The sequence below is a fragment of the Martes martes genome (assembly GCF_963455335.1).
Source record: "Martes martes genome assembly, chromosome: 8".
Classification (NCBI taxonomy): domain Eukaryota; kingdom Metazoa; phylum Chordata; class Mammalia; order Carnivora; family Mustelidae; genus Martes; species Martes martes.
In genome coordinates, this window is record NC_137895.1 from 55,499,384 (window position 1) to 55,525,955 (window position 26,572).

The window sequence follows — 26,572 nt, forward strand, 5'->3', positions numbered from 1 at the left end:
TTATGCCCTTTTCAACTATCACTAATAAATTAGAAAGTTAAAGGGCACCACTCTGGCTGTGAGCTTCTGTGAGGAGGCTTTCCAAGCGACTCAGGGCACCCGAGGAGGTGTTTCTGTCACCCTCTGCTTTCCCTTACTGTCCTGGCCACTGCAGCCCCAGGCATCATGGTGCTGGCCTCCGGGGCCACGTTGACACCAGCGTCTACTGCTGCGCAGTGAGGACGAGCTGCCGGTGTGACTGGCAGCTCACAGCTGCCACACCCCCAGCGCAGCAACCCCTTGACTCTGGACACAGCAGACACATGAAAAGGACACCTTTCGATAATCCAAGCTCACAAAGCTGTTGTAGTTCAAAAAAGTATTTTTCACTTATAAAACAATACACCATAATAGATGCATTTAAGTAGTGCTTTTTTTTTAAAAAGGTTTTTGGGTGGGGCAGTAATGTCTATACCCAATGTGGGGCTTGAACTCATGACCCTGAGATCAAGAGTCGCATGCTCTTCTGAGCCAGTCCGGTACCTCAGCAGTTTTACTTTAAACAACTGGCAAAAGAGGGAAAGGGCAACCAGACATTACTGTATTAAAACTCAGTGATGGTAAAATAAACATGAAATGAGAAAAAAGGAAATGATCTCAATGATAAATATAACTTGATTTATAAACATTTTACGGCAAAAAAAAAAATCAAATCAATTATCAGTTATAAGATAGGACTTGATAAATTAAACATGGCCAATTTTAAAATCAAAGAGGCAAACAAAAAAATCCTAAAATGTTACCACGTAAAATTTAAATATGATCTGGCTGCTAAATTAAATACAATACATAATCTGGATTGGCAGGTACACATCAGTGAAAAAGTTAAAAGAGGAAATCATTAAAAATGATACATTACCCTTGAAACATTTCATTTTCATTTAAAACAAATAAATACATGAATTCACTAATTTCTGGTGCAGAACTGTGTTTTTGTTTGTTTGTTTTTTGGTAGGAGTTAGCTGATTGGCGTTCTTAAGCAAATCACAACCAAATGCATCTACTACTTAGAGTTTCCATTTCTTTGAAGAAGAGCAAAAACTTGTAGAACAACATCAGTACAGAATCCTGGAGTATGACCCCTGGGTATTTTACAGTTGCCTTCTGCCCTAGTTTAGACAGAAAAAACATAAAGCAATCTGTTTTTTCTAAATCTTCCCAAAACATTTACCTTAGGTCATAGAAAAACATCTCTCTTCCTTCCCTCATTCATATTTCATGAGTGTATGTAATATTTTAATTACTGTGCACAATGATAACAACAAGGCCACTGGCCTAAACAGGTCCAAGAACACACACAGTGCCTCCCAGTGAGCACGTGGTTCCAGTGGGAGAAGCAGCTGCTCCTAGGTCAAGCGCCTTCTGCCCTCCACAGGGTGGCACCAGCTGGGGCTCTCGGCTGCGATGGCGCTGGACCTCTGAGGCCCTGAGTTTCAGGCAGTTATACACACTAGTAACCTGCTCTCCTGATTATTTTTACAAATGTACATACACGTGGCTGAGAGGGCATCTTAGTCAATGTCAGTGGAACCAGGATGGAACTATAATTATGAAGAATGGGCTGTTTTACAGAATAATAATTGCTTTTATTCACAGACGAATGTCAATGACTTCTTACTGTGTTATAAAGAGGTATTTATGAAATTCATTCCATTTTTAGTATGTATATAAAACACACACAACTGAATATTACTCTGTCCCATAATTAAACATCACAGTCTGTAAGCTTCCAGTGGGCACTCGTTATGCTATTTAATATTTAGCTCAACTTTGTGCTAAGTCTGCTAACACGTGCCTTCTACTGACAAAATCATCTTTCCTGCCCTTCAACTATCCTTCTGATACCTTGGCCTCTCAGTTCTTTGAACTTCTCACCTTGACCACTCACTGAGACCCGGTCTGGTCTTGGTCATTACCAACAACCAGCACCCAGCCCGAATCTCGACCTCACACACCCCACTCTTGGACTCTTCCTCCCGTCCTTCCGGCTTGCTGTCTCTTATACCACTACTCTTGGAATCCTTCAATTCCCCAGGATCCACATGCTGCTGATCCCACCTCCTTTCTTTCCGTCCTTTATCCTCATGATGTCTGCCTTCCTGCCTTGCTCGAGTGAAATTCTGTGGTCAGTCATTATAAACCACTTCCCTGCTTCTACCCTCCTTTGTCCCACTATGGCTTCTTCACACTCACTTGGCGATTCTGCAGCCCTGGGTAAATCTCACTCCCCACCTGGCCTGCATCTGCACCCACACAGCTGAGTGCAGCCAGGGAGAAACGCTCAACAAGGCTGCTCAGTCTCACTTCTGACTCATGCTCCTCAGCAGTCATTTTATTCCCTAGTCCCTCCACTTTCCCTCTCTCCTAGACACCATCCCACCCACTTCCCTTTTTCTTCAAATGAAAATCCTCATTCTCAGCTGATAGATGATCTTGTTTCCTATGACACTGAAAAAGGTGAAACAATCAGAAGCAAATCTGTATAAATTTCCACTAACCAAATTTACCTTTCTGGCAGCACACATACCTGTATGCTTGGCCTTCCCTCCAATGGCATGGATGAACTCAGCGTGGCAGGAATAATTAAAAGTATATGGGGACTGGCCCAGAAAAACCAGAGCACCACCTAGCATGCTACCATTCATGACCTGCATGATCTTGGATTGGTTACCTAACCTCACTCAGCTTTAGTTTCCTCACCTGTAAGATAGGGTTAATGATGTCTGTTTTTTGTAAAGCTATCTGAGGACAAAATAACAGGCACATAATGTAAGAGTCTCATTAAATGTTAGTTCCCTTACTTTATCTTATTTTATAAACAGCTTGTGAGAATGTAAATTGGCATAGATACTATGGAAAATGGTATGGAGGTTCCTGAAAATATCAGAAATAAAACTACTATAGGATCCAACAATTCCACTTCTGAGTGGATATCTGCAGGAACTGAAAACGCTGACTTGATGAGATCTCTGCGCGCCCATGTTCACTGCATCATTATTCACAACAGTCAAGACATGGAAGCAACCTAAGTGGCCCGTCGACCGATGAACCTATAAAGACGTGGTATGTACGTGCACAATGCAGCGTTCCTCATCCATTAAAAAAGAATGAGATCTTGCCATTGGCAACAACACGGATGAACCTTGAAGACATTATCCTCAGTGAAGTAAGTCAGAGAAAGACAAACACCGATAGCACATGTGGAGTCGAAAAGAATCTAATCTACTCATAGATACAGAGAACATATATGGGGGTGGGGTGAAGGTGGTCAGAAGGGACAGACTTCCAGTAATAAATAACTACAGTATAGCAGCTATAGTTCATAATTGTCTACTGTATATCTGAAAGTTGCTGAGAGTAGATCTTAAAAATTCTCATCACAAGAAAAAAGTATAACTGTGTGGTGACAGATGTTAACTAGACTTACTGTGGTTTTACAGTATAGGCAAATAGCAAATCATGTTGTATACTTGAAACCTTATATATGTCAATTACATCTCAATAAAAAATAACTTCTATATCATACAGTATATGAATTATGTCTCAAAAAGTTGCCCCCCCAAACAAGTCATGTACATTTTTCAAACTATCTTCTTCTCATTGGCCTTAAGTAGGGCAGTTATACTGAATACAGCAGGCTGGATATAAAAAGGGTTCATCTGCAAAGTAGAAGAGACTGTCCCTTGAGAATTTAAAAAATGGATTCTGGCTTCAATATACAATTAAGAAAACTTCCAGAAATGGCATTTTCTAGTCAAAAAACAAATCTTTATTTTATTATTTTATTATTAATTACGATTTCCACTCACAATTCTTTCCCTTTAAAACTTTCTGTCACCTAAACCATGAAATAAACTTTGTCCTGTAGTTGGACTGGTTTCTAAGTAGGGTTCTATAATCTGTTGATGCAGACTGTGGAGTAGTATATGGGACACTAACATATATCAACATACATATTGATATAAAGAGAGAGATAGATAAAACTGCTCTATTTGATCAAGTTTCCCATGCTCAGCTAGACTGAGGAGAGACGGCACATTAAATAACCACAGGCATCACAATTCTAGATAATGGAACTGTAATTTTTCTTTTTGAAGTCAATTCAGTAAGTAATTTTGCATTTGCCACTCCTTTTGCCTTCAAAACTGACCTTAAGTCCTATCTCCTCCATCGCCTTCCTCAACCAACCACACCCACTGTAACTAGCAGCTTGTATGCTGGGCCTCTTGCTGACAGTAACCAGGGTCCCTACAGACCAGGAACTGTCCTTGGTGCTTGGCACGCATCACTTCATTGGAACCTGACATGAACACTAGAAGGCAGGATCATGGCAGTTCGTAGGTGAGGAAGCCCAGATTCAGCAGCTCAGGTAACCTGATGCGGCTGGTGAGGCGGAGCCCTAGGACCCTGGACTGGCCAGCTCCAAGGCCGGCTCTCCACCATGAGGCCGTGCTGCCCTGCCAGTGGGTCTACAGTCAGTCATCCCGTCTTCTGCATCACTGTGGAATGAATAGGTCTTGTCTGACCAAACTGCACACTGTGTGGTGTATTTTTATTGATAACTTTGATCTGTTGTCTTCCTAGGCCATATGGAAAGGCAGTTTTCTGTGTCTAGGCTAACTCTGGTAAGAAAACAACAGAGAAACAGCAGCCATCCCAGTGCCTGCGGAAGACCAGGGAGCACAGGAAAACCAATTCTGCATGTTAAACGAGGGAATGAACAAGCAGCACACTGACAGCACACTGTTCCCGACGTTGGTGGGGGGGGGGGGGGTAGAACCTCAGGGAAGCCTCAGGGAAGTTTAAATCACAGAGCTGAGCAGGAAGATCAGTTCAAGCTATCCTGAAAGAGAGGCACATCTGGTCCCAAATTCATCCGCTGAGTGATGTTGCATAATTCATCTAATATTTCTGTAATATCGGCTTCCTCATTTATCAAAGAAAGACTCACTATATGACCACTAAAATCCCATTAAGCACTCTGATTCTTCTCAACAATGAATCCACAGGCCAATATGAGCTTCTACTCACCACTTTCAAAGCATGCTGACCTCTCACCATCCTCTAGTCTACACATCTGTTTTCAAGAAGTTTCCTGACAGTCTTCCACAGAAACTCCTTGCCCAGGTTGTTTTCCCCATGAACTTCCATAAATCCACTCCTCCCCCTATGACCACCTCCTCCCAATGCATCTGTGGACGTATCCTGTTCAGTATACACTGAGAAGTCAATTAAAGGAGGAAAAAAAACACGCTTTTCCCTATCCTCGACTCCAGGGTCCAGTTTAACTGCTCTCACCTTGCAGGTGCTCAGAGTTATTAAATGACACAGTTGTTAAACCTGGAAACAGTACATAGCAAGAATGGGCCATTTAATGTCATGTCAAAAGGAACAAAATGATCTATAATGCAATTATTTGTAAAATCACCTGCCGACTGGTTACTTTTTTTTTTAACTGGGGGTTAATTCTGAGCAAGATTCTTAGCTAGGAATTTTATTTCATTTTCTGAATTGAGGATTAACTAAAGCATCTTCAGCTTTGCCCCTGGGATGCATGTGACTCTAGGAAATTAATTTTGCTTCTGTGACACAGTCTGTTTATCTCTGAGAATTAATATTAATCATATGTTCAAAGGAACTGTGACCCCACCAGAAAAGGCTCAATACAAGTACAAACTATCAAATTTCAAATATCTCCCAGTAAAAGCAGACATACTAACAAGTGTTGAGGCAAAATTTTAGAGAGGCAGGAGTTTTAAAAACAAAAGAGAAATGAAAGAATGCCTCATTGCAGCCCAACAATAGGGTATTTCTGCTTTTCACATGCTAACGCAAGCCAATGCGGAAGTTAGTTTCAGGGTCGGCCCAATTCTTTCAGCTACCCAGGGAGAAAATGTTAAGTTATCCCCCTCCTACAGGAAAGTTGTACCTGTAAATCACCAACAGGTCAATCAACATTTTGCTTTTTCTATTACACTGTAATAGAAAAAGAGTGTAAAAAGAGGTCTTAGAGAAAAACCACTATTCTTGGCAGTGAGAACACTGGCTCCCAGCACTACTGGTTAAGAGCATATGAGCTATGGAGGCAGACAGAGCTCAGTTCTACGACTACTAACACTTGTACCTTCAGACACTCAGTGGTACCAATACAGGTTCCTGTGTTAGGCACACCATGTTCAGCAGTGAGAATCCATGCTCTTCCCTCTTCTTTCTCAATGAAACTGCTCCAGCAAGCCTCTGACAGGGGAGCCTGAAATGCGTGCCCTTAGCCCTGGCCTCACCATCTTATTCCCAACCCCCATACCTCCGGCCAGAGGTCCTTCTTCAATCCAAGCCTAAGCCCGGTTCCTTTCTAGTGTGCCTCAGTAAATACATGCCTAAATGTGAAATCTAGTAAGTCTAAGCCTTCCTGAGTATGCCCAATTACTACAACAGAGAAAATGAATACCTTAAGAAAATAAAGCTAAACTTCTGAAAAATCCTGTCCTATCCCAGGACCTTCGAGAAATAAGCCAATACGATAACAGATTAGGCTTCTTGTGGCAATCAGTAACATCAAACAAAACAGCCTTCTAGAACATAACCCAACCAACCAGCCGCTCACAGGGAGCCACACTGAGCACGGGGTACTTCCTTTCTGGAAGCAGCAGGTGCTTCAAATGACAGCGAACAGGCAATCACAGTTTCTCCAGCTGCTAACAAGAAACCCTGTAGTGAAGGAGGTTTTCAAAGCACCCACCTTGTTGAGGACATCTCGCTGGCAGCCGAGATAAAGATTGGGAAGAATTCGGGTTGGCCCGATGTTGGCAACAGGTAGGCAAGGCTGAGAAATGCAGGTAGGGACTAGAGCAGATTTTCCTTCACAGAGGCCAGGGAAACAACGGGAGAACTCCGCAAACCCACCTAAGAATAAACATCATAGAATTATGCCATATACAAACATAAAAATCAGCCGTCAGGGGAACTGCTCAAACAAAACGGCTTAAAACCAGGGGCGCCCAGCTGGCTCACTCACTTAAATGTCTGCCTTTGGCTCAGGTCGTGATCTGGGTTCGAGACCTGCATTGGGCTCCCTGCTCATCGGGGAGTCTTCTTCTCCCTCTGCCTCTTCCCCGCCCCCCTCACCCCGTTCATGCTCTCGCGCTCTCTGACAAATGAATAAATAAAATCAAAATCTTAAAAAAAAAAAAAAAAAGAGAGAAAAGCAAATTCCACAGATGCAGGTGGGCACCACTGCACACGCACTCCCATCCGCAGGTACCAGCCGCTAGGTATGGCACACAGCCCGGCACGGAGCCTTGGCTTCTGGGGCCACGAAAGGGGGTGCGGCCCTGAGGACACTTAGGACTCCTCTCCTTCTCTCGATCTCCAACATTACATATCCTATATTTCCTCCCTGCTCCCCACCCCCCAGAGGAATGCTTTTCTGTGGAACTTAAAGAGAATTTAAAATAAGTAGCAAATAACCGAGCCAAGACAAATATTCACAGGAGCAAAATGAGGATATTAAAAAAAAAAAAGTGAACTGAAGCCAGATGTTATTTCTTCAAAATAAAAGTGATCAAGTTAAAAATTCTTCCTAGAATTAACTTAAAATCTTCCTACTATACAGGTTGTTTCATTTCAAAGGTATCACAACATACACACCCCTTTTCTTGCAAATATTCTCCACAGCAAGCCCTTGAAATTCCTGGACAGTAAATCAAGGTTCCCATAATCACCATGGATTCCTGGGCTCCACGGTTCATTTTGCTAAACACTATGAAGAAGTGGTGACAGACCCTAATTGCTTAGGGGACATGAAGGACTCATGCCAAGATTCCCAGACCCAGGAGAATCCTGTTTTTCCTAGTCCAGTCCTTACAATGAATGATCTGCTCTATGACCTTCATTAAGACACAATCTTGTGTTTCGTAACGGAGAGCACTCTGTCCACCCACAGGAGACACATTCACCTCCTCTGGGAAAGAAAAAATGAGCAAGGTCTTCCCTGGGTTCTCCAATCTAAATATTCCTTGCTATCCACATCCAGACCCAGAACCTAAAGATTCTGAGAAATTTTCAGAGAAATCCTCTGCAGCCAAACCCTCACTACTTGCTAAGTTCAAAGTCAGGAAGCAAAGAGATTTGGATCACAGGAAATACTTGTATATTTTTAGTACTATTTAATTAAAAAAATTAACATGTTATTAAGGGACAAGGAAACCCTCACTTTTACCTCTTTAATCAAGCCTTAAACAAGATACTAAAATCTCTTTTAATATTTATCTCCGGATCCTTGAGTTACAGTCTGCTAGTCTTCAGCCCACTTGCAGAAGCTAATACAAAACATGCCCTCGAAACCTGCACATGCACGGGGAGCTGGGAGATGTCATCCCTTACTGTCCCCGGTGGTCATCTGGACTCCTGTGTCTGTTGTCAATGGCTCCACACTGAAGCAAGTGAGGGTGGTAGGAAGTCGGTGACAAGTCTGCCACCTGCAAAATGCTGAAGTCTGCATCCCTAGCCTCCTACCTAAGTGCACGGCTCTTTATCGCCAGCAGTGCACTTACCGAGGTGCTTAAGATAACCCAATGGCAAAAGCAGGTAGTTCCATTACAGAACCCCCCAACTCCTTCAGGTGGCAGACATGGACCTCAGGGTGTGTCCCTGTACAGGTTCGTGGCTTCACCGCCTGCCATTTCCAAGCATGACCTCCACCCACACAGAAGCCGCTGTGATTTCACACTCCGGCGCTGTTCTCCCATCCAGGAATAACACTGCCACTGCCATGCCCTATGCACACACACTCGGCAAACCACAGACAAGCCCCACGATCAAGCCTGCGGCGGAGCTGAGCTCAGATACGGTGGGACCCAGCCTCACCTGGGGGGCCTTCTTCCACCCTCCATCTGCAGCTAATTATTCAGCTACGTCTTGTTAGGATTCACCAGAGACACAAAGGGAAAAAAAGCAGTGCTTCTCAGGGTGCATTTCCTAAAGTGTGCTCCCCAGCACTGGGGTCCTGCAGGGAGCAGACAGAGGGGACGCTGGCCCAAATAGTCAGAGAAGTGCCGCACCCCCTGTCCCTGGGAGAGTCACAGCACACACTAGCATTATTAAAGGCTCCAAAAGGTATCTCCAAAAAAATGAGTTTAATTTAACTCAAATAAGTTTGGGAAACTTGCTTGACCATGGAGTGTCCTCTGCCATTTCACCCCCTAAAATCTATTAATAGCTAGGACAACTTGCACTTAAAGAAATGCTAGCCTAGGGCCAGTGCAAGTATGGAGACGGAGTACTTGCAGAACTCCTACACTCATGACATAACCCACGGGCAACCTCAAGAAGGGGTCAGCCTCAATGGCCTATGTATATGAGGGTCACTGATTAGGATTTGTAATTTTGTTCCTATTAGTGTTCTGTACCTTCTCAGTCTAGTTGCACAATAGTTATATTCAAGGTGAGGTATGGTTTTTTTCCAAGTATTTCTTATAACAGTAAGTGTTAAAGGGTCTTACCATTCTTTGCCCATCTCACACCTACCCACCATAATAACTGATAGGCTCTATTTTGATTACAATTTAATATATTTTGATTATTCTATTAATAAACTAATTTATCAATAAATTATTTTATCAATTTATTATTTGATAAATTAATAGTTATTAATCAACTTCTTTGGATTACAATTTAATGAGTTATTTTTTTTTTAGATTTTATTTATTTATTCGACAGACAGATTACAAGAAGGCAGAGAGGCAAGGCAGAGAGAGAGGGGGAAGCAGGCTCCCTGCTGAGCAGAGAGCCCGATGCGGGGCTCTGCGGGGCTCGATCCCAGGTTCCTGGTATCACAACCTGAGCCGAAGGCAGAGGCTTTAACCCACTGAGCCACCCAGGCACCCCAAGTTTAAATGTTAGCTTCTCCTAACTTCTGTGGTTCTGGCGTTTCTATAGGGAACTGTTCTCACATTTTTTCCCCTATCCTGGCTCCAAAACACTTCATGGACTGGCGTCTCATTTAAATCCAACAGAACCATATTTCAGTAAACCCTCTTAGAGAAAAAGAGAGACAATCCAAGGAAACTCCATTTGAATTCCATTTTAAATTTATAAGTAATCAGACATACAAATAATACAAGTAATCAAAGAATTACCTAACATTTACTAAGTGACAAACATTGCTCAAAACACTTACAAGTAGTTATTCAATCTTTATAACTAGGAGGCAGCTACTATTACTATTCCCATTCTATGGATAGGAAAACAGAGGTTCAAAAAGACACAAGGTAACAACTGGTAGAACTAGGATATGAGCCCCAGCAGCCTGGCCCTAGAGACCGTACTGTCAATCGTTGTGCTACAGATCTTCTCCAAATACTACAGGATTAACTCTTAGGATGCAGGGACAGCCTTGCTGATTTCTTTAGGGCCCTGCATGGTGGACCTGGTGACCTAGGTCTCAATACCAGGCTAAAAACGGCCATGGGCCTCTCCCAAACTGATGGCAAAGTCTCACTTCCCCAAAGCCATATATGGTTCAAAAGCTTCAATGAGGGAGAAAAAAGGGCAAGCGGTCTGACATGACTAGAGACACAAGAGACTCTCAATGCTCTCATTTCACACGTAACCAAGAACAGAGCTGACAGCTGAACTAGTTAAGACAGAAACAGTCACTGGTTTGTTCATGATCACAGTGTGCAAGATGGTGGGGAAGCTGAAGCTATCCTGAGGACTTCCAGGCCATCCTCCATAATGCAGCTCTCAGAGGGGATACAATTTGGCAACAATCACCAGCATCGGCCAGCCTGGGCTGTTTGAGGTCAGCTTTATCACTAATTACTACCATGATCCTAAATCAGTTTACCTTGGGAGGTGGGGTGGGGACTCTCAAACATGAGCGTGGCTCTAGAAAATTCTGAGAGAACAGAAACACATGAAAGCAAGAAACCTGTTTTAACCTCAAAACAAAACCAAAAAGCCAAACAAAACAGCAATAACACACTGTAGAACACATTAGAAAATAAAGAGAAACTTCTTTTTTACATATCTTTTCAACTGATCTCAGGCACAAACCCGAAGAGCCTTAAAATATTTAACAGATTTTGTTGAAATCAGAGCACTCATTTAGTGCTCAGTCTGGACTGAAATGTCCCAAACTATGGCTGCTAGTCACTTCCAGAAAACACTACCTCAGCCAAAGAGTACATTTTCCCTGATCTTTATCTAAGACAATGTTCCACTCTGCTAACACCCTCCTTCATTGACAGTTTTTTCCATTCACTGACCTTTCATTCATTGTTGTACTCTAGTGACCCCAGTTTCATTTCATTAATTAACAACAGATGAGACACTGCCTGATTTCCCCGAACTCTTGAAAAACTATCTGTGGCCTCATCAGCCACTCAGTTTTGAAATATGTCTAAAATGTCCTTCTCCCTCTTACAAACCAGACCTAACAAAAAGAAAAGTATAATTCATCTGTGCAAATTTTCTGTTACAAATGGCTGACAGATACAGAACTGTCATCTTCTCTGCCCTGTCATAACCCTCCCCTATCCCCCAGACTCCGTGTTAGACCGCATGACAAGAACACACAGCATCAGTTCACTATCCACCTGTGCTGAAAATCTTTTTAAATACTTTTAAGGTTGGTCAAGGATTTAACTCACTATCCAATTGCACCACGTTTCTCCTCTCCCTAGATTTTATGGTCTTTACCATCTGAGAATGGAGAAAACATAGTCATGTAACCCAGACGAGCTTCCCAAAGACAGACCTGAATCTAGGAATGGTGGTAACCACTCTCCCCCTTAGGCTGAAGCATTTGTTTCCAAGAGGAAGACGTGTGTGCAGACATGCCTGGCCCGCAGAGAAATTCGGACAAGGGGACGGGCAGGGAGGTATGCAGACCCCTCTGGCCTCCACAGATTTGGACAGACAGGCAGACAAAGTACAATCTCTGTTAGTCTTCCACAAATCCAACCAATAGAACGCACATTTATAAATACAAACATATATATTACTTTGAACAGAAAAATGTTTAGTATAAAGACATTCATAACTTATATAGTATTTTATTTTCATTCAGCCAAGAAAAACTTCTTTCAGAGCACGAGCTTCACAATTCTAATCACAAATACCATTTTCTGTAAAAGCCAATGTGAACCACCATTTAATTTTGGGGGAAAAAACCTGCCAAGTAAAATACATGTAACAATTCTACTAAACAATCCCAATCAGTCGCTCTTTTCTCTCTGACCCTTGCAACCAGTTACAAATCATGGTGATTTTTCTTAGAAAGGAATATTTGTAATAAACAAAAGTAGCATTTTACTACAGCTTAGTGATGTGAAATAAAGGCTCAAGTCTCAAATTCTAAAAGTGGGTTCCCTAGTCTTTTAGTCAAACTAGAGATACATGCCATCTTCCTTTCCTTTAGAGACAGCTCCCTGCAGGGAGAGACACAGGACCTCTCCAACAGGTGGCTGGTCCTCAGAGCTCCCTCCACCCCCCAGAGCCGCGCAGAGTGGGAAGAGGAGCTAAGGGCTCATCCCTCCCACACGGTGGGGGTATTCCACAGCTCTATACAGAGGTAGTATTTGTACCAAGCTCAATTTTATGAGAGACGTACTTCTAAAGAGTCAATGCAAATTAATTTTTCATAGTAAATCATTTTCACATAGTTTATATGGTTTCATACTTTTTAAATAGAGTTCTCGGTGTAGTTTAACCTTTGTAAGACAAAGACTCCCTTTTCATGACATAATACAAGCCATTCACTTACCTCTCCCAGAGTGCATGTGAAGGATTTAAGTACACCCCACCTGCAGAGAAGAGTTCTCTCCATCCTGAAAATAATACCTGCTACTGTGCTATTAGGAGACAATCCTAATATTAAACACTAAATTGCTGACACTGTATTTCAATTGTTGAGACATTATTTCACAACAGATGGACATTTCACTCACAATGAAGTGACTGATTCGGGCAACTCTGTCTCTAGCTGCTCACAAAAAGCTCAAGTGTGGTTATAATGCTTCCAGGTCAGCGGACTGCACATGGAGAGTTGAAACTAGCTAAAGAAAATGAAGCAAAAATGAAGGCACCATAATGTCGCGCCCCGGGTGGAAGCAAATGGACAAAAGTAACAGTAGGACAGGCTGGTCTCGAAGCTGGGCCACACGTTTGACAGACCATCTCTGGGAAGGTAGAGAGCATGGCAGATTTTTCTCAACAACTTTAGCAACGTTCCATCTTTGTCTTTCTCAGCCAATCTCCACTGAACAGTGCTGATGAAAAAAATCCCTAATAACAGAAGGCATAAACTGCAAGGTCCTATTCAATCTGCTCTGTAGCGACCAGTGGAGAGGCAGTGGACAGGCAGCACTTCTGCAGAGACTATGCAGGAAGCCAGACAAGTAGCCCCGGTCTCATAAAACATGCCCCGTAAATGACATCTCCAAAATAGCTCACTCTGTACTAACGACTCTCTCGCCTGGTGCAGTCAGGGGATGAGAAATTCTATCTAATCTAGTTTGTGGATTAATACAGTTATCACCTAGACAACAAAACAGCTTTTAAAGTTTCAAAGTACTAGCATAAAAAAAACCACCACATATTATAATAATGCAATTTCTTGTGATTCAGAATGTCTAGATCTTGTTATCCCTCAAGATAACTTTATCCGCATCAGTTAGCAAAAGCCAGAAGTGTTGTTTAGTAAAGAATTCTCAGAAGATGTAGGGTGATAGCTATTTTACTGATCTTGGCAGTTGGCAATACAGAGCTACACCCAGAAACTCCTCCTCTTAAAACACCCAGAGAACACAGCTAGGACCCCTAATAAAAGCCCTCAAACAAAGATTATTCTAAACAGTGCAACCAGAAGAACCAAACGAAAGGAATATGGCCAGAATCCACAACGAGATCTGTAAGAGGGGAGCCAGATTCACAGGGGCAGCCCCTACTGGTCCTGCAGAGACGTTAAAATCTAACAACAGGGCCAAGCAAGCAGTGTCCAGGGACTTCCTGAGAAGAAAAGACTTAGGAGGACCCTACTGCCTTCAGCATGGAAGGAGAGGTTATTAAAGAGACCACATTTGCTCATTTCACCTGAAAATCAAAGATTTCCAAGCTTGTCCCATTTGATGTCCCAAAATCCAACCTAACACTTTCAACTCCCTTTGATCATCTTCCCTGAAAGACTAACATTTAAAATAAAGCCAAAGCCAACATGTCCCTCTCTTTCCTTCCACATCCCCACCCATGGCCACCCCATCTTCTCAGTTCAGCCTCGCAACATTCAGTTGCTGTGCCAAACACACTGACTTTCCTTTTTTTCTTTTTCCCTTGTTTAAAGATTTTATTTATTTATTTGAGAGAGAAAGAGCACAAGCAGGGGGAGGGGCAGAGGGAGAAGCAGACTCCCCGCTGAGCAGGGAGCCCAATGTAGGGCTCAATCCTGGACTGTGGGATCATGACGCAAACCAAAGGCAGATGCTCAATCAACTGAGCCACCCAGGCGCCCCACACTGATTTCCTTTATGTCCCTTCTATCTGCCCTGCCTTCCCATTCTTCTGCCGCCCTCTGCTCCAGGACCTTTATCCCCCACTCTTAGATAAACTCAGTAACACCTCTCTCTGATCCACTTGTCCTTCTCCCCACTCATGTCCTCTGCTGCCAGATTAAGCATCATAAAATAAAGTTTTGATGTGGTCTCTGCTCTCAATACCCACAGAATAAAATACAAAATTGTGAGCCAGACATTCAAGACCCTTGCTAATCTAATTCCAATCCATAGTCGAACCTGATTTTCCATGCCACCGCCTTCCATGGAAAAGGAAAACTGGTCTTCTGTTTTCCTAACACACTGTGCTTTCCAATCTTGGGACTTGGGCAATTTAATCTCTCCTCCAATCCATTTTATTATTTCCTCCCAAACCACAGGCAAGCACAAGTCATACCTCTTCTACAGAAGGATATTCCAAAGATTTTTTTTACCATAACCAATAAAATACATTTTACATCAAAACCTTTTAAACACAAGATGACACCAGTGGCAGCCACAGACACCCAGAGCTCTGGAGAACTGGCCAGGGGTCACAGGTCAGTGCTGGGGGCCAGGTCCCAGAAACAAATTTCACAATACTATCTTCCCTTACTGAGTTACTCTGACAGTTTCAATACTCTTCTGTTGCATTTAAAAAAAAAAAAAAAAAAAAAAAAAAAGTCTTTCCAGGGCACCTGTGTGGCTCAGTTGCTCAAGCAACTGACTCTTGATTTCGGCTCATGCCACGATCTCAGCGTCCCGGGATCGAGCCCCATATCCAGCTCCATGCCCTGTGGGGAATCTGCTTGAGGATTCTCACTCTCCCTTCTCCCTCTGCCCCGCCCCCTGCTTGCATGCACACTCTCTCTCTCTAAAATAAATAAATAAGCTTAAAAAAAATAATAAAAATAAAAAAAAACTTTCCTGACCAGTCTACCTATATATGATCTTGCCAACTTAGAACTTCCATAAAATTTATGGCAACCATCCAGCACTGAGTACTTGCCACTGACTTGGTAACTGTGAATTATCTTTGTGTGTGTGTTTTGTGACCTCTATTTCTCCAGCTAGAATACATTGTGAACTGCTTGTGGGTAAGAATTGGGTCTCACACTCCTTTGTACTCCCCTCAGCATTTAGCACAGTGCTTGGCACATAACTGAAATTCAATAAATGTTTACTGAATCCTTCCTTGTTACAATGAATAGCTGTTGACAGACACAAGTCTTGTATATTTTTGGTATTCAAAAGGATTTCCTGATTCCATTCAAAGTCCAAAACTAGGTTGGCATGGGTGGGGGCCCAGAGTCTGCTTCCTATTCCTAGACCACAATGCCCTAGAAGACTCTCAGGGTGAGAGAGGCAGCACGAGACAAGAAAAACATTTTTCTGCTACTAAAGGAAAAAAAGTAGAATCTGTGAGTGCTACTTTGGTCATAGAAAAGCAGCACTGAATCCTCACTGAGCTCCTGCCACACCCAATCTTAAGTGTGCTGAGGACTTCACATGAAAGGTGGAGAGAGAAAATGTTTTCAGATGTCCCTAAGTGGCTCAGAAGTCCATATGACCTGGAGAGCCCAGTAATACCCCCAGGGCTCAGGGAATCTGGGCACATTCCTCAGGAAGCTGATCAGACCAATTACAATTAGGACGCAGATGAGGATGAAGGGGCTGCCGGACAGGTCTAGAGTGATCATCAGTGAAATGAGGTTATTTATCAAGAGAGAACTATGAGTCAGAGGAAAAAGGGCTATTAGTCTGGTCGCTGGGGAATGACTCCTAAAAATCAGATTTGACTAACTTGTACACTGTCCATGAATCACCATACAACTCCTCTTTCGGGCCTTTCTACGTGAAGCTCAAAGCTTTCTGGTCTAAGCCCGTAGCAGGCTTTCCCATAGACTACTTCTGTGTATTCCTCTCTATCCGCAGTCCTCTTTGGCCAACTGCACAGCCTCCCTGGAGACCTCATAAAGCAGGCAGGAAAAAGGGCTACCTGTTTAGTAACCAAACAACTCGAGACCACTGGAATCATCTGTAGGTTCAACGAGACACTTAATGAGCACCTACCGTGAGCAGGACACAGGTAATGGAGTGGTGACCCAAACAGAGGCCCTCTCTGGAATGGACAGTGTAGTGGACAAACGTTAACCAAATAATTAGATGAATTAACTAATTAGAGGTAGGTGGTCAAAGGAGTGTGTGTAACAAAGAAAACCGACTTTGCCTGGTAGCTATGGAAGGCCTGGTGATGACACTGAATCCAGTAGGAGACAAAGGGTGAGTGAGTGGAGGACACAAGGAGAGGGCCTCTGTGAAGGCCCAGGACACTGCTGCCGCAGGTCTGTAGCAACCAGGAGGAGGCCCACGGAAGTGAAATGAACTGAGGCTGGAGAGGTAGGCAGAAGCCAGCCATTATAGGGCCTTGTGAGTCTGAAGGATTCGGGAATTTATCCGAAAAGCAATGACGCGTATTAGGCCAGGGAGTTATAGAATCTGGATTACATTAAAATATAAAATAAAAATACCACTTTGGCTCCAGAGTGAGTAATGGATTGTAGGTGGCAAAGCAGAAGGTAGGAGAAGTGCAGTGAAGAGGCTCCTGGGGCACCCGGAGTAGGGGAGATGCTCTTGGCTTGACTCGGCTGCTGGCAGGAGAGGAGGAGAGCAGACACCCTGAGAACTCAGCAGACATACCTGGGGACTGGGAGGCGGCAGGGGCTGCAGTCCAATCCTTGACAGCTCACAGATTTGTCCTTCTGGTTTAAAGGGCTTGTATAATTTGACTTCATTTCTTCTCAATGGCCACTTTTCCCCTTTGCAAATAAATCCACTCTACTCCCCACACTGCCCCCTAAAATCAAAGTTCAGTCCTGACATTCTGAATCGTGTTTCTCCCCCAGTCTAAATGCCCAGGCCCATCCCCTCCAAATCGTACTCATCCTCCAAGGTTCGGTTAGAATCCCAGAGCCGTAACCGAATCCTCCCAACCTCTGCAGATGACAACCCATCACACCGTGACGTCCACGTCAGACATGTTTCCCCAAATTGGTGGCTAGGTTCTCGAGGGCAAGGCCCAGCCTTTTGCTTTTCTGGTGGCTCAGCCCAGGGCCCAACCACAAAAGTGCCCACGAAGTCCTGAGAGGTGGACTGGATGAAAGAAGTCCTGGGCCTGGGGCTTCTCCAGAGCCACAGGTGACACGACCGGGGCAAGGCTAAGGCCACTGCGGTCATCGAGGCTGCCGTCACCTGCCTCATGCAGACGATCAGGATGAGGAAACAAGGAAATATCTGCAATCTGGCCTGCGGGCCGTCTTTAAAAAAGACCCAGCCACAGCTGTGACTTCCACACCGGGAGCCAGGGGCAGTGACATAAACCGGCTCACCACACTGGCAGGCAGTGGCCAGAGAGAGACGATCCAGGCAGTGGGGCCTCACGCTAGCTGGGGCTTGGGCGCACAGCCGCCAGCGAGCAAGACGGCACCGGTTGTTTGGTCTGCTTTCGGGGGCTTTCAGTCTCTGCAGCTTTTTAAACCCAAGAACAGCAACTCCGAGGCAACTTAGTACTTTTACTGAAACCCATCCATTTCCATCTCCTTTACCAACTACTGCAGGATTTAAAATGGGATGACTGAAGAGCCCCTTCTCTAGACAAAAAGACAGAAGAAATGCCAAACTGGGTCACAGAACTAATGGTAACAATAGCACGCACCGTAAAACCTGTCACCAGCAAGACAGGGCTCTACCCTACTTTCCTTTAGTGAGTCCACTAAACCAAAGCCATATCTTTATTATACAGATCTACTGACTGAATCTAGGTCTCTGTTACACTGAAAAAGTGTACAGTCAAATATATTTTTACTCCCTCCTGGTTCTAATGAGACTAGAGAATCTAACACAAAACAAAGAAATGTGTACTTGGCCTTTAGCCACTGCAAACATTAACCTAAGACCTTAGCTGTCTTCCGAGACAAAATGTTTGTAAAAGCCCTTAGCATTTTACTGACATTGTACCTAACAGTAAATGCTTAATAAATGGTATCTTCTATCATTATTCAGAACTACCCTTCAGCATAGAACAGCGGAGTTAGACTTTTATGTGGTGATCACCCTGGCTAAAATAATGTAATGATTTAAAGAAGTTTTATAAACAGTATATTTTCATACACTGCTTCATTCCATAAAATGTGGAAGTAAGAAAAGGACTCTGAAATCCACAAAGAGTCCGAGAAAGGGCTACCACGAAAAGAGCCTTCAGTCCAGCCTCCTGATGAAATTCCACAAGACTCTGGAATTACTGCTGATATGGGCCTTGGGCCCGTGGTCGGAGTGAGCTTGGGAGAGTCACTCAGGGCTGGGTTATTTTCCTTGTCTGTAAATGGAAGGACTGGAGTCTGTGATTCACATGTGCTGTTTTGCTGTAGGGTTGGTTATCCTGTGTCTCATCAGAGGACAGAAATGAGTGCTGCAGAGTTAATTACTGTGTGGGTCCCTTTTGCTTTTACTCAGAATCACAGCAGTGAGGAAAGAGAAGGAAATAACAGCATTTCTCATCTTTAGGTTGATCTTTATTATTATGAACAACCCATCTATTCTCTTTTCTCTGTGTTTGCTAGAAATTAAAGTCCAAGTTCGGTATTTTTCCTTTTCTCTTCTAGATTTATGATCAGGCTGGTGCCCTGAGAAATACAACAGACGTGGCACCTGGGTGGCTCAGTGGGTTAAGCCTCTGCCTTCAGCTCAGGTCATGATCTCAGGGTCCTGGGATAGAGCCCCACATCAGAATCTCTGCTCAGCAGGGAGCCTGCTTCCCTCCCCCCCACCCCGCCCCTCTGCCTGCCTACTAGTGATCTCTCTCTGTCAAATAAATTAAAAAAACTTAAAAAAAAGGGGGGGGGAACACAATAGACAAAGGCAAGTAGAATAAAATGATATACGGTGAATGAGGCCAAGAAACAAGATTATTTTTTAAAGAGAACAAGTTTTCTGACCATTACCAAGACCAAAAAAGTTGATCAGTAAGTCAATGGTGGCAACTATTTGTTTTCTAACTCAGAAGGATAACAGCTTTTAAGGGAAGACAGCCACTACAGAGACTCCACAGGCATCATCTAAGCTAATCCTCACAACCAGGACCCTCCATGACGGTCATTTTTGTGAAACAAATGTTTATGACACCCATTCCATCACTCCATTCATTCAAATTCTTCGCCTTGTTTTCACAGATGGCTGTGGGAGCATACACGCATTTTTAAACTGCTTATTAAATAACGGATTTCACAACTGAAAAAAAATGGAAAAGATGGTTTTGTCATCACCTATACAACAATGATGATGGAGAACGTCCCAAAGGAATTGAAATTCATTCTTTCTTATTCAGATGAGGCTGCTACTGGTAATTAAACCCTTTACTCATGGGGGTAGAACAATGCTATGCTTTGGCTCAGCTTGATTATTAGGAGACTTCCTAATGGCTAAACAGAACAGTCAATTTATATTCACCTTTAAGAATTTATAGAAATTATCACAACCATTCTCAGTTTATATGGATTCACAGACTTATATCTTCCTATGAGTAGAGCGGGATCTCTAGAGCTATTAGCTTTTTATCAACACTCATTATTTAAGGATCAAATAAAGATACACACTATTTCATGATGGTATTTTTATTAGCTTTTAAAATCATGTTTAAATCTACTTAAATAGATGGAAACATTTTCATATTAGATACTTTTCCCATAACAGCTATATGTTTGCTCTGAATGAATATACTTTGTAAATCATTTATTTCAAAACAATCTCAAGTTTTCACTACACTTTCAGATTAGTTCCATCACTGTTTAATACAATCACTTATATTCTACACTAATAGAATAAATCACATGAAATATAAATGGGACAAACCTACATGTAAGCTAATTTATATATCAAATATTTACTGAGAACTTAAGAAGTTCTGGGCCTTGTGGGGGAACACAAAGATGAAAACGACACAAACCTCAGGTGGAAAAAGAGAATCTAGTAGGGGAGTTAGGCTAATAAATGAAAAATGATAATATAAGATTTAAATAATATTTTAAGATAATAATGAAATATAGTATATGGCTACCAAATTAATCTTGGGAATACTGACTGGCTTAGAAGAGGGGAAAAATGGTCAGGCAAGGGTCAAGGTGCCAGGCTGAGGAGGCCTGCAGATGAGGCCAGTACAGGCAGAGTTCATTGCAGAACCAGGGTCCAAGTTTCAGGACTTGAACCCTTGTAAAATGGTCTCCCCAATAATCAGCTGCCCAAGTGACTTAAGAGAACCCCTTTCACCTGGTAGAAACAAGTTTAAGAGATGCCTGGGTGGCTCAGTCGGTTAAGCGTCTCCCTTTGGCTTGGGGCATGATCCCAGGGTCCTGGGATTGAGCCCTGCATCGGGCTCCTTGCTCAGTGGGGAGCCTGCTTCTCCCTCTCTTTCTGCCTACCACTCTCCCTGCTTGTGCTCTCTCTGTCAAATAAATAAATATATACAATCTTTAAAAAAACAAAACAAAACAAAACAAAAAACAAGTTTAATAGGATAGCCCCATCCCCAAACAGGACCTGTCCCATATTAAGGAATTAAGACCATTCCAGTAGAGCTTCCTTCAGTAATCTTGCATTTCTTTATGTCCCAATAACTAGGTCCTATGGGTAGGTGTGGGTCACCACTTGTTGGAGGGAGACAGCTCATTAAAACACTTCTCCTGGGGCACCTGGGTGGCTCAGTGGGTTAAGCCTCTCTCTGCCTTCGGCTCAGGTCATGCTCCCAGGGTCCTGGGATCGAGCCCCACACTGGGCTCTCTGCTCAGCAGGGAGCTTGCTTTCCCCTCTCTCTCTGCCTGCCTCTCTGCCTACTTGTGATCTCTGTCAAATAAATAAATAAATAAATAAATCTTTTTTTTAAAAAATAAAATAAATAATCACTTATTCTATCAGTTCCCTGAGGATGCCTTTTTGTTCCCCTTCTCTAAAGCCATTTTCTCCCAGGCAAGGTGGCCCTGAGAATGGAAATGGAATTTGGACCACAATTCTTTACTTCCATATCTAATGGCCATAAAAACCATCTCACATCTGATACTTTCTTCCCAAATAATCTCAGAGTAGCTGACAGCTCTAAATCGATGGAGAAAGCACCTCGAAGAAATCACCGCATCTCTCTGTTATGAGGCTGACCACCATCTCCAACTGCTGAAAGCAACAGGGGCAGTTGGCAGGGGAAGCAGTCTCCAGTTACCCTGACACTGTCTGTAGCACCGTGAGAAGCCTGTGGGCTTTTCCAGTTATTTCCTGCCCCCACAAAATACTGAAGAAGCATCCGTCATTATGTCCACAACCCTGAACATCCCGAGCAGCTGGACCTTGACAACAAAACAGGCTGCCAAGAAAGGACAGGGGAGCTTCCCTGGCATTCTCTTCCACTTACCACTCTTCTGTCTACTCCGAGGAGCAGACTCGCTAACCCAGGGAATTTCCAGTTGGTCAGGGGCTTCTGGGTGGCTGGGAGGCTTTCAACCACCCAGAACCCTCACTTAGGTATCGTAAGAGATCTGGCTGCTCAGAAACTCCCAAACAAGGCAATTCAGTTTAGCCTGAACCCACCTCCTAAACTAAAAGATACACAGGATTCTGGGGTGTGGACCAGGATATGGTGCCATCAGTACATTCAGTGTGGTTCTTGGTGCTGCCAAGATCGACTCTCATTCAGAACCAGGCAACCCAGGCAGCACTTCCTGTACGACATGGGAATGTCAGGGTGTTCTGACTCCATGTGTCACTCCACGTGTCAATCCACTGCCAGCCCAATCTAGCCGATCAGACTGAAAGCTTTCTCCTCCTTGTCCAAGGAGTGCTCCTCCCAAACTAACGCAAGGCTGGTAAGAACCTTCCCAGGGAACTAAGGAGTGCTCTTCGTTAAAGCGGGGAAAGAGTATTCAAGGAACTAAACCCCCTGTGCTAGAAACTCAGCAGGAGCTCACTCCTGTGGGAGTGTCTGCTCGGCCAGGCTGTCCATGTCGAGTCAGAGTCCCCCACAGGGAAAGTGTCTCAAACAAGAGGGAGGTGGGACAATCACTTTGCCGTGAAGCACATCTTGGTGGATCCTCTTTAAGAAAAATCCTGGTCCTATTAATAGCATGCCAAGGTAAAGTCCTCACTGTGCCTACAAGAAGCACGAAAGGAGTTCTTAAACTCACCAGATCAGTTTAGTGGAACTCCAGTAAAAGTTGTGTTCACCACAGCACAATCCCAGGAAAAGAGCGCGCCTATCAACAAGAAACCAAGCCTGATACTCTAATTCTCAGTCACAGAACTCCAAAAACTTCTAGGTGTGTTGGCTTTCCCCAGGATGCTAACAGAAAGACCAGGAAGCATCAGAGCGTGAACAAAAGGTGTGGCAGCAGATGATCAGAAAGAGACAGGAAACCAAGCCTGCTTTCTGAGACCTGAAGCAAAAGTTGATTAGCTAGAACTGGAGACTCAGAAATCTTATCTGAACCTTCACAGAGATGAAGTGTTAACACACCAACACCTGATTAATCCGATTCTCTGAAAACTGAAACGTTTACACTTCTAAAATCAACTGCCAATGACATCAAGTTCACGGTACCCTCCTTGCAACAAAAGGCTGAGGTGTGAAAATGATAGTATCGACTATATTTTGTTTTCTTAGATCACATTTTTAAAAGCCCTCTTGCCTTCCATGGTAGCAGAATCTGCAGCACACAGCAGCTTTGTGTTAAAGGTCACTGTGCATTGTCACACTGTACTCCCCACCTGTGAGCAAAGGATGAACACTGCTTTGGAATTCAGTGAAATGGAACTTGCTCTTAAAATAGTTCTTCCCAGGTACTTTATAAAATCATTTGCTTAGTCTTTGCAAACAGAGATCTTTTTCAGTTGTAAAAACAAAATGATAATACACAATTAAGTGAGTTTTTAAACTGTCTCCCTAATCACTAGAAGAAATAGTTTATACACATTCTCCCCGTCACTGCTCATAATACATCTGAGAATGGTGAGCTGATCTGCTGGAGTCCCCGTAACTCTGTTTAATAAGAATTTGACACCATAACATTGGTCTGGTTCTTGCCATAGGGGGTGGGAAACCAAGAGCAGGAGCTGAGAGGTAGAGTGTTTCGTGTCTGTAGATCCCAGATGAATGGAAAAATCCCCGCGAGAAGCAGCACACAGATCTATGTGACATTTCTAGCTAACAAATAAATCCCAAATGAAGAGGCATGTGAGCTAAGTGACAAACACACAGACTACTGTGGAAGAATGGTAGTCCTGAAACGAAACAGAACAGGTGTGTCCATCAGAAGCTATAAATAAGTCCACTTCCCAGGATACTCGAAGCTGCGATGACCTACTGTACTCGGAGCTCCCTGTGAAACGCTGCTTACCGGGAGCGCTCTGCAAGATACAAAGTCCACTCAAGTCTGCCACAAGCCTTACCAGCAAGCAGGTGAACGGAGCTGAAGCTCTTCTCCAGTTTACCCAGAAGTACAGTGAGAAAGCAGTCTGAAGACAGAGAGGCAACATCTTGGGAGCTCTGGTCGTAAACTACAACCCTCTGACCACAGTCAATATCAACCTGGAGGGCAAATGTGAGGCTGTTAGGAAGGAAGCTGCAAAAGTAATCCTGGAGGCCAGTAGCAGCCCCACCCACCGCTTTCAGGTGATAACCTAGTAAAAAGGACACACTGTCAACGGACTGGATAAGCCTAGCATACAAACGGTTTAAACACTTGTACAGATCAACTTTTAAGAGCAAAACTGATGCTATTTCTGTGTAGGTGTGCTCGAATCTCCTTGGTTTAAAATCCTTAAATGCTATAAAAGGCTAAAACTCATAAAACAAAATAATATGCAAAATAAACCACCAATCCTTCAATTAAAGAAACATTTTTAAAGGTTTCTACATAACAAATCAGCTGTTTAGTAAAATTAAAACATGAACTCATTTTTATTTCTGAAGAAAAGAAATAGCTTTACCTATCACAAGGATGACATTTTGGAATCCCAAAAATAACCTTCCTTGAAGATAAATTATATCCCTAATCCTGAACAATGGTACCTTCCCTCCCCACAAATAAACAGCACTTCTAATATAACTAGTTTCCATTTTCTTCCCAAGGCACTTGAAAAGAATGATTTCCTTTCAGTAAATTTGTAGATAACACAGAATAATATATTTAGTAATTATTGATACATGTACTATAAATTATCATATATTAAGTTACTAATAATTAATATCACGGTATCAACTGTTACTACTTACTAGTGTTTAAGATTTTTTTTTAAGTTTAGCAAACCATTAATAGGAAAACACAGCACTTGACCAAATTAAAACAAATTATCTTTTCTGTATAGTTTAGAAATATTCTTAAATGTGACTGTGTGGTTAGTAAATTACTTTGAGGTATCCCTAAGGTACCAAAGTTTAAAAAGCAGCCAAAACTTCCTCAAATTACTTTTCCCCTTAAAAGCGAGACTTTGTTTTAAAATTCTTCCTCATTCAGGGTGTCTGTTTTAAAAAGAAAGAAAGAAAGCACTTACCTTCTGTTTTGCCGAATGCTGGATGAGCTCTGTAATTAACACTTTGTCCTGTTGCAACCTTCGCTTCATAAGCTTGGAGCAGTTGATATTAATGGCTTCCAAAATGTGGGATGTATTGTACTCCACAAATGGCCGGCTATCAATTAGCAGCACTTTCTCTGTTCCACTTTCCAGCAGAGCCACCAACCTCTCAGTAACAATTTGAGTTCCAGTCATCTCATGGGCCATGACAACAATAAGTCTTCTCTTCCCACCTCCTTCTTTAATTTGCCACGATGATGTAATGGTGGTGTGCTCAAAGGCTCAGCCACTCCATTGTCCTACAAATGTATGAGGTCAGGCTGGTGGTGACTGGCAAAAGGAGAGTTAAACCCATTTTCAGCAAGAGCCCTCCAAGTGAATGTCCCTTTCTCTTTCCCCGTTGATGTGCTCTTGCAAAGCACTCTCCACAAAGCAGCCCCTCACATTTGATTCATAAAGAGATGACTGGAATAACCATCCACAACAAAAGATGCTCTGGGGCGGCCAGTGCATTACATCATTCTTTACCTTTGCTCCTCGCTCCAACAGCTTTACACTGGGCTGAAAATCCTACATGAAGAGAGAAAGACAGACAGAAAACAAAACGCAGGGTCAAAAAAAAAGAAAGAGCATCAGATTAGCGAGAGCATATGATTCATAATATTTACTCCATTAATCTAATTCCATACTTGATGCACTGTTTCACTTCAACAAACAAAAAGAACAAACGGGCATGGCTTCGAAAAACCTACTGATGATAATTCACTTTTACATCAAAACATAAAAACTCAAAGAAGACAAGAGAAGACATAGTCATGAATTATAGTGACCTGGGGCCCAGAACTACATGCTTGTAGTATGAGACTGACAGGGCTATAAAAAGCAACATTTTTTTCCAAATGGGGTTCCTCCATTTTATTTGCTTATTTCTTGAAAAGAGCACAGAACAACAGTCTACAATACAACCAGGTAAGCAAGCCCACACTATTAAGACAAAAAAAATCTTTTCTAATGGCCTGAGAACGGCATGTGAACACACGTACACTCTCACACACACATGCACCAGGCACCACAGCAGCCCCTGTAAATGGCCCTTAGGAAAACTTTCCATCCATTTCAGCTGCCTTTTAAGGAAGAGAAGGAGCAAAAATGGCCGATATTCCTGTAATACCAACTGCTGAGCTCACTGCTGGGGGCCTGGGATGTACCCAGCTCCAACCAAGGCAGTCTCACAGCTATGGCCCTGGTCAGTCCATCGCCCCAGTTCCTTGACCCTTCATAGGCTTATTCCTCATTTTCTTGCACCTCATTCTTCAGTCAATCACTGACTCTCGGCCTTAGAAACTCTCACATCTTAACCTGGGGCACCAGGTCAACAACCACACAGCAAACACGCA

At 43.1% G+C, this 26,572-nt stretch overlaps 1 protein-coding gene across 3 annotated transcripts in view; it reads right to left on the minus strand.

Annotated features, from left to right (window-relative positions):
• The window catches only part of DUSP16 (dual specificity phosphatase 16), a 79,337-nt gene that overhangs the window by 14,483 nt on the left and 38,282 nt on the right, over positions 1 to 26,572 (minus strand). For 2 of the 3 annotated variants that reach the window (XM_080810020.1, XM_080810018.1), the window contains 3 exons: positions 25,155 to 25,745; positions 24,051 to 24,189; positions 6,779 to 6,942 (listed from right to left, as the gene is read on the minus strand). In XM_080810020.1, the coding sequence (XP_080666146.1) occupies positions 6,779 to 6,942; positions 24,051 to 24,189; positions 25,155 to 25,382 (531 nt within the window). In that variant the 5' untranslated portion in view covers positions 25,383 to 25,745. The remainder of the gene's footprint in view (positions 1 to 6,778; positions 6,943 to 24,050; positions 24,190 to 25,154; positions 25,746 to 26,572) is intronic. The other variant, XM_080810019.1, reaches the window with a different exon arrangement.